This window comes from Lampris incognitus, chromosome 18 (assembly GCF_029633865.1).
Source record: "Lampris incognitus isolate fLamInc1 chromosome 18, fLamInc1.hap2, whole genome shotgun sequence".
In the NCBI taxonomy this organism is placed as follows: domain Eukaryota; kingdom Metazoa; phylum Chordata; class Actinopteri; order Lampriformes; family Lampridae; genus Lampris; species Lampris incognitus.
In genome coordinates, this window is record NC_079228.1 from 25954325 (window position 1) to 25962756 (window position 8432).

The 8432-nt window shown below is 41.8% G+C and overlaps 2 protein-coding genes across 5 annotated transcripts; both read right to left on the reverse strand.

Moving 5' to 3' along the window:
• Positions 1-306: 306 nt before the first annotated feature.
• On the reverse strand, positions 307-2649 carry lsm10 (LSM10, U7 small nuclear RNA associated). Of its 4 annotated transcripts, none has more exons than XM_056297848.1 (2): positions 2565-2649; positions 307-1086 (listed from the first exon to the last, which is right to left on the reverse strand). In XM_056297848.1, the coding sequence occupies exon 2, from the start codon at positions 1034-1036 to the stop codon at positions 635-637; it is 402 nt and encodes a 133-aa protein (XP_056153823.1). In that variant the 5' UTR covers positions 1037-1086; positions 2565-2649; the 3' UTR covers positions 307-634. The 4 variants fall into 4 exon arrangements, with proteins under 4 accessions (XP_056153823.1, XP_056153825.1, XP_056153827.1 ...); XM_056297850.1 differs by having other exon boundaries at positions 2496-2594; XM_056297852.1 differs by lacking the exon at positions 2565-2649 and adding an exon at positions 2461-2483.
• A 338-nt stretch (positions 2650-2987) lies between these two features.
• oscp1a (organic solute carrier partner 1a) lies at positions 2988-7075 on the reverse strand. Its single transcript, XM_056297854.1, has 11 exons — positions 6751-7075; positions 6235-6264; positions 5792-5946; positions 5452-5619; positions 5133-5213; positions 4933-5036; positions 4549-4677; positions 4354-4408; positions 3934-4079; positions 3683-3743; positions 2988-3440 (listed from the first exon to the last, which is right to left on the reverse strand). Exons 1-11 carry the CDS (start codon positions 6860-6862, stop codon positions 3315-3317), a joined length of 1167 nt encoding a protein of 388 aa, XP_056153829.1. The 5' UTR covers positions 6863-7075; the 3' UTR covers positions 2988-3314.
• Positions 7076-8432: the final 1357 nt, after the last annotated feature.

Sequence of the window (8432 nt, forward strand, 5' to 3'; positions counted from 1 at the left end):
CAAGCAGTGATAATGACTCATGTTTTCCCTTGCTTGCCTATGGGCAGTTATTAGTTCTGGGTTGGTTTCCCAGACAGTTGGGTGTTAAGTACAATGTCAGGATTATTCAACATCCATGCTTCGGGACAAAAACACCCGACTCACGGGGCCACATTCTCAGCCATCGTTAATAAATGCCCCGCGCTAGCTGTTCATTATCAATAGTCCATCATACATACTTTGTTGTTTGTTGCTACACAAGGGCTCAGCATATGCTGATGTATAGTGATGAAAGGGTTGCAATAGTAAATTAAATGACTTATAAAATACAAGTGCCTTTATTTACAGCACCGACACATTCTTTACAAAACAATTCTTGTGTTAGGACAAAAGGACAAAAAATGTTCATCTGTAGCCAAATGCAGACTGTAATTAAAACACAATAACGTACAAGGCTGCCAAATCAACAACATATTCATCTGGTGTGATGCTTGTGTACATGACAGACTTCAACAAGAAGAGTCCAGAATGATTGCAATTTCATCAATGAAACTAGAAAAGTAAGGGTGTGTAAATGTGTTTTAAATGTCTTTAGGAATGATCCCAGCCAAGTCTGAACAAGCATTTCTTTTTTTCTACAAAAGAAAAACAAAACTCAAGTCTTTTTCTTGGCATACTCCTTTCTGCCGCCAGTTTTGCTGGCAAAGTTGCGTACCCGGTGGATCTTGGCCAGCTGGGTCTGTATGGTCTCCATTATGTCCAAGTGGTCAGGGATGTGGACATAGCGGACATTCCTGCCGGTGATGAAGAGGTCCTCCAGCTGTGTGAGGCGGCCCTGCCAGTCACGGTACAGCACCTTCTCAAGACGTATGTTCATGAAGGCGTCCACATTGATGACGCGCCCTCGTGCCGTGCTCTCGTCTTTCAGGTCCACCGTGGTCACTTCCCCTTGCAGCCCCTGGAGCAGGATCACCAGGCTGTTCTCCGCAATGGTGCGCTCCTGGATGGAGCTTGTTCCCGACTGTGACGGTTGGGAGTCGGTCGCCTCTGATTCCATGGGCAGAGATGTGCAGATTGTCCAATAGTGGGAACGGGTCAGAGGAAAGACTGTACAATACAGAAAACAATCAACATTGACATATTTTTGCAACACAGTATTAAAGAATAAATAGGATTTATGTAAATTCACCAAATATATGCAGGTTTTCACTTTCATAGCTCCATTTGCAAAGACTATCATTGTAGCAATTATTAGGGGGACTTTACAGGGAAAAATAAATTATCCAAGAAGCCATTGAATCATACTAAATATTATTTTTCAGATGTGCGAAAATATTTCTCTTCAAGAGTAGTCACAAAAAAGGTTAAGATTTTGTTTTCTAAGAAGCAGTGAGAGTTTTAGTCTATCACGCCTGATGGACCCAATTTGCTCCACACTGCATCCTTTGCAATTTGACTATTGTACATGTGTACATTATGATGTTGATTCTGAAAAGATGTATTGTCAAGCCCTAGTGGAAGATCAACATATGTAATGCACAAACAATCAATAGTTTTATCCGAATTAATAATTGGGTGGCACAGTGGTGCAGTGGTTAGCGCTGTCGCCTCACAGCAAGAAGGTCCTGGGTTCGAACCGTCCTCTGTGTGCAGTTTGCATGTTCCCCCAGTGTCTGCGGTGGGTCTTCTTCGGGTGCTCCGGTTCCCCCCACCATCAGAAAGACATGCATGTTAGGGTTCCTACTCCTGTCTGTGCCCCTGACCGAGGCATGGCAAGACCAACGGGAGTTGGTCCCCGGGTGCTGCGCGGCGGCTGCCCACTGCTCCTAGCTACCCAGCTAGGATGGGTTAAATGCACAGCGTAATTTCCCTACGGGGATCAATAAAGTATATCAACCCCCCCCCCACCCCCCAAAAAAAATCAACCAAAGAAGGGAGCAGAGGATCTGAAATGGCGATCTTACTGACGGATGTGGAAGAACGTCTTAAATGATTTGGCCAACTACAATATATACAGATGCATTCTTGTAAGGATAAGAACATCTAATCTGTTTCGAAGTAAAGAACTGTGGTCTTCTCAGCACATTTTTTCGAGTGAGCAGTGAATAATAAGAACATAAGCTGACTGCATCATTGACACTGATTTAGTCCTAGGAGGTAAACCACAGCCGTGATTAGAAGAAGACACTCTAGTTCTCTACATTTAACCCATCCTATACCAGGAGCAGCGGACCAACTCCACTTCTTATCTCCTTGCTCAGGGGCATAGGCAGGAGTATTAACCCTAACACGCATGTCTTTGGATGTGATTGTGAATTAACATCGTAATTAGCATTTTAAACACGATGGCAGGGTAGCCACCAGAGGAATGACTGGCATATCTGTCAGCTGGTGTATTCTACCACACATTTAGAAAGCTAGTCTTCACTGGAAAACAAAACCAATCGTCATACTTGGAAGTTAAAATCACGATCATCGTACTTTGGAAGCTGAATTTCAACTCTGACTTTACATACCACGTGTAATCTTCACCACTTTGCGGTTTTATGATTAACGCAATAAACAAGTATGGCATAGCTACCTACATTAGTATAGTCCACTCATTTGAAAGTTAAACCTGTGTCGCTTCTGCTTGGAAGGTGACGTAGAGACGTCAACAGATGTTCAAGCATGGAGCGGTAAAGGAAGAGGAGCAGGATCACGTGTTACGTGACGTCAGAACTGCCCCTTGGTCTGTACTATAGCGTCCTCTAGAGGGCTCCTACGGTGACCGCAGTAACGGTGGACTATTTGCAGAATCACCTCACTGAAAATGACCAAATGAAAATATCATATTTTACGGCAGAGTCTATGAATTGTATTTGCAATTTGATTGTTATTAAAATCCATGAGGTCAGATGAATTAGAGGTGAAATGAAAAGAAGTGAGCAGGGGCAGGACTGTGAGTAAGTGGGTTAGTGGCACTGATAATGGTTGAAATAAACAGAGTTTTTGTCAAATAATTCCCATAAAGTAACTTTTTAATAACGTAGTGTACACAGTTTATATTTGACATTAGTATTCCTTTTCACTTCTGTTTGTTCCCCATGTCTTATCTAAATGATTTATTAACAACTGCATATGACAGATTGAACAGAAATGAGTTCACAGTGATACATTTTGCCATTTTACCTGAGATATTAGCATCAGCCACATTAGCCACACAATAAGTTTACATTGGCAGGTGACTAATGAGTAAGTGGTTACATATCTGACATTATCACAGAAAATTCAGATTTCAGAAGTTTAAATGATTCTGACAGATCAAACTGAAAAACCGAGCCAGATAAACAGAGTCAGAGTTCATCCATCATGGCCAACAGGTCATCTCCTTTGCTGATGCTGCTGGGTTCTCCTTGCTTTTCTCCTTTGTCTGCAAACTCTCCTGCAATACGAGCCAGCTCATTGGTGGCCTGCACATCCTGAGCAAAACCAGACAGAAACACACATATGTAAACAATACCATTGGACTTAAAGGTTCAATAATTGTTGTGGATCCTAAAGTAGGCTCGGACCAAGGTGGAGGATCTAGTATACTGACATATATTTCTATAACAAACAGATGTCTGTGTCTCTAAACAATTGGTACAACCACTACTATGGCAAGTGCAATGTATATAAGAAATAAATGATTTGCCACAGTCTAATAGGTCCAAAGTCAAACCTGCTTTGCTTGAATATTTATCACTCCAAAAAGGGACTCTACATGTCCGCCTGCTGCTCCCCTGTTAAAGGAATTGGGTTTTTGTTTTAGGTTCTGTTCATTCATGCAAATGATGGAAAACACCGAAAACATAAAGTATATATATATATATATATTGCTTAATATTCATCATTATATGCTCCTGTTATCCTTTCAACCAGGACAGCAAGACAATACCAAGACATTGGTTTAAGCAAAGGAGTACAACTCACGCCTCCTCCTCCTCTGTGTCTGTAGGCAACAGGTTGATTCGAAAGCCCGTTTCAACACATGGCATGCCCTGAATTTCCACTCCACCCATCAATCGTGCCAGCAGATTCAGCTCCTCTTTGGCCAGGAGGTTGGGAGTGTCGTCTGTCTGGAGTGCAACGAAAATACATGTTGTAAATGAGCTTAACACCTACTGCTGTTGCCAAACCAAACACTGTTATGTGTCATGTGAAAAGCTGACTACATTTTATATATATAACATACACATAACACACATAATACACAACACAAGCAGCAGCAACATAGACAGATAGACAGATAGATAGATAGATAGATAGATAGATAGATAGATAGATAGATAGATAGATAGATAGATAGATAGATAGATAGATAGATAGATAGATAGATCGTCAGGATAATACCTTGATGGAGGGAGTCTTTGGTGTATGTGTCTCTTGTGGATGAGTAACATTGTACCTTTTAATACATGACAGAAACACAAAAATACCAAATGGAAATATGAATAATAACTTATCAACATTGTGTTTGTGTCAAGAAACCATAACCATTTAAGCCTGCGATACGTAAAAGAGTCATGGCAGCATTACGATACATACATGTTAGTGCCCAGTGTAATGACTCGGTCTCCATGCAGTTCAAAAGAGCCCTCCCTGATGGGGCTTGAGTAACTGCCTCCTGTGGGGAATGTGCATCGCTTCACTTCCCTCCGTTGGTTATCAAACATCCTGTGGCAACAGGAAGTGGCCGATGACACTCTTGAGACCTCAGAATCATCTTACAATAAGTTAGTGGAAATGCCAGGAAGGTTAGGACTTATACACTAGTCCACAACAGTTCTTCTCTCAAAAATTCACCGAGCAATGGCTTTACTTTAGACAATTAATCATACCGAATACAGAAACATGTAGACAACACTAAGCTAATTGCTAGTCATCAGAATCTGTTTCATTTTCCTGTCACGCTGCCAAGAGGTTAATTACCGAGTTAGCCCTGGAACATCGATCCCATGGGGCACTGAACCCAAAGTTGACAAAGCAAACCGTCCATTGGGATTCTGGACTTTATCCTTGAGGAAAATGGACACCTAGAGGAGAGAACAATATAGGGCATGACTGTAACAAGCTAACATTCCCAGTGTCACTTCTATTAGGCAGCCAAGCAACACTTTTAATGGACTTACGCGGATATGCATGTCTTGAAAAAATATGAGCAATGTTTGTCTGATAAGTTGGAATTCAGCTTCAGACAAAGGTGTGTATACCTGTATCAAAAAGACCAACAACAGATTTTTACACAGGGTATAGCAACAAATACAAACACTGAGAGCTGTCACACAAGTAATAAGGGCTAGCTTGTCTAGCTACGATGCTACCTGCTATGTTGTACTACTATCATGAATGTATCTCATATTTTTCTGTTGCAACTTTTGTGAATGTAACTATAATAAAGCCATAACACGGTAACAGTGGAATATGTCCATCACCCCTCCCCGATAGTACCTCAATGACCTTCCTGTGTGTCTCATCCACCTGGTTCAAAGCTGTGGGAGTGTCTTTTATGAACTCCCTGATGGTATCAATGTGGTTGTATGTAATAAGCAGCAAGTCTCTGGGGCGCGGACAAAGAAAGAGCTGATATTTGAAAGCCATTATCATCAGTTCATAGAGCTACATAGGAAAAAAAGAAGAAGGATGAATCATGAAATTAATGCATGAAATTAACAAGAAATTTAAGATAAATTGGCATATTGTGCAACAAAGAAAGAATGATAGCTATGGGGACTACTGCGGGAGATGCTGCTGAACATGGGATCCTACGTACGGCTGGTTTCATACATACCCTGTCCATGCTGGCTGGGTTAAGCCTCATGATTGAGGCATGTGCTAACCGGGTTAGCACTGTTTTGAGTGTCTTATGAGAGTACAACTGTTGGGGCTTCAGTAATTCTTCCATAAAGTCTCTACTAAACATGGTCCGAATGATGTCATTCATGACTATAGATGGGAAATGGACAGGGAAAGACAAGTAGTTTGTTTTGACTACTTATTTAAACCACGGAAAAACAGTGTGGAATTATAGGCCTGCTAAAGGTGGAATAAAATAGCATGATAAATGTGCAGGTGGTGAAGAACTACCTGCTCCGCCGTGTTGATGATAGTTAATTACATTCTAAAGAGCATGCTAAATTGATTTTTGGCATTTTTCAGGTCTTTACAACAAATAGTTTAAGTGGAAGAGAAGCTGACTGGAACAAATATTATGATATAGCAGGCCACGGATACCTCTTTTTCTGTCATCTTCTGACCACACAGCTGCAGGGAAGGCAAGTTACCAAAACACAGAGAGACATTTTATTAGAGAATGATTCAAAGGATGGGTTTCATTTGGGTAGTCACTGGAGCGCTGCAGGTCAGGCCTAGTATGCATGTTCACATGTTCATAATACCTTCTGGATTATATATGGGTATCTAAACATTGCACATTATAAAGACGCTGATAGCATTGACTTCCCTCGTGTAGCCATGGCGGTGGTGTATTTTGATAACCATTAAGTCAGACAAAGAATAATGTGAAATATTTTGAAATCGCAGGAAATATATTTCAGAATGCTTTACGATTTAGGGGAAACGTAACAGCCTACAGGAAATATATTCCCCTCTGTGGGAAATACCATCACAGTTTCTGTTCTGGTGACCAGGCAAATAAAGGGAACACTTGAAACTACTGTAGGCTGTTCATAAAACCGCCATACCAAGCCGGTGGTGCTGTTATCTAGGTGCTGTTATCTAACTGTCTACCTTTCTCTGAGTTGTCCTCAGATGTATTGTGTGCTCGAAGTCGTTGATCCAGTATGTAAAGCATCTCTCCACCGAGATTAACAAAAACCAGAGGGAGGGTTCTCATAGACATCCTGCAAAACCAGGGGATTAACTGCGAGCAGACAGGATGAAGGCTGACCGACCAGCAAGAGTCGCAACCAGTTCAGCCACTTGGAAACGACGAGAAGTTCTTGTCATTCGTCTTCGTTCCTTGTGTGAACCGCCATCATTTCGGTTACAGTAGTTTTGTTCCACTCAAAGTCGATTATTCTGGCGCAGTTAATTACGTTTCATCGGTCAGCTCTGTCTCAGGCGGTCAGGTGGCGGATAAGCATGGGAGGTAGAAGCTTATTGGGTTAGATGATTATGACGTCACCGCAAAGATCTACCAATCAGCGTTTGGAAAAAGTAAACCTGTTTTTTTTTTTTTTTTAGGGGGAGGGGGATTTGGAAGTCATTCGTTGTACAACATGTATTACATGAATGGGGGGGGGGTGACAGGTGATGAGCGGTATAAGAACAGGAAGACGAAATAAATACGACGAAGCCATATGAAGCTTATTAAATTATGAAGAGAAAAATATACATGCCCGAAGTCAGAGGGCGAATTGACAGTAGCGTTTATCGTTTTAATTTTTTTCTGCAGCGAAAAAAAGACAACGATAAATGGTTCGAGCCCCGGGGTTGTCCAACCTTAGGGGTCGTCCCGGGTCGTTCTCTGTGTGGAGTTTGCATGTTCTCCCCGTGTCTGCGTGGGTTCCCTCCGGGGGCTCCAGTTTCCTCCCACAGTCCAAAGACATGCAGGCCAGGTGAATTGGCCATGTGTGTGTGTGTGTGTGTGTGTGTGTGTGTGCGTGTGTGCGTGTGTGTGTGTAACAGTCTGGCGGCCTGTCCAGGGTGTCTCCCCGCCTGCCGCCCAATGACTGCTGGGATAGGCTCCAGCATCCCCGCGACCCTGAGAGCAGGATAAGCGGTTCGGAAAATGGATGAATGGAATGGATTTTTTCTTCTTCTGAGGATTTGAAACACAAATGGGTCACTTAAAAATAGTACAGATTGGTGGGGTTTTCATCTGGATTTATGAATAAAATATTTGCCAAGAATAACCAAGAAGTTCAATAATGCGGACTTTGCTGGTCAAAGACGTTTGAATCGGTTAATCTGGATGCAACGTTTATTGACAGATATAGGTACGCTTCATCACTCAACTAAGTGACATCTTCAGTCTAAACTGAACACTTGGATTACTGAGCATGCATCAGGAGACCTTGCTGGTCTTTTCATAATAGTCGAGCTGTGCACATGTAGCAGTGAAAATTTAAGGTGGCGAGTCAGTCATCAAATATGAACAAATCCATAGCATAAACATAAACCTATACCTTTATTACAAACAGTTAACAATAGTTCCCTTGGAAATGAATGAATTGCTACACAATGATGAACATACTGGAACAACCGTCTGAATAGACTGTAGAGTTCCTTACTATTTAGTATCTCAACTTTTACTATGGTCTTATCACTAATTTTGTTATGTCCACATATGTCTGTCTGTCTCACCCGTTCTCTCTCTCGCTCTCTCTCTCTCTTTCTGAGAATGGATAATTAGAAGGTCAAGTGATGCAAATGAATTTCTATCTCCACGTACCGTGGCAATTTTACGC

Excerpts from the sequence above, each read along its gene's own strand:
- lsm10 (XM_056297848.1), bottom strand. The coding sequence starts at position 1,036 with ATGGAATCAGAGGCGACCGACTCCCAACCGTCACAGTCGGGAACAAGC.
- oscp1a (XM_056297854.1), bottom strand. The coding sequence starts at position 6,862 with ATGTCTATGAGAACCCTCCCTCTGGTTTTTGTTAATCTCGGTGGAGAG. Across the intron at positions 4,678-4,932 it reads GATGTTCCAGGGCTAACTCG|GATGTTTGATAACCAACGGA; the intron begins GTAATTAACCTC and ends CTGTTGCCACAG. Across the intron at positions 3,744-3,933 it reads GACACAGAGGAGGAGGAGGC|GGGAGCAGCAGGCGGACATG; the intron begins GTGAGTTGTACT and ends TTCCTTTAACAG.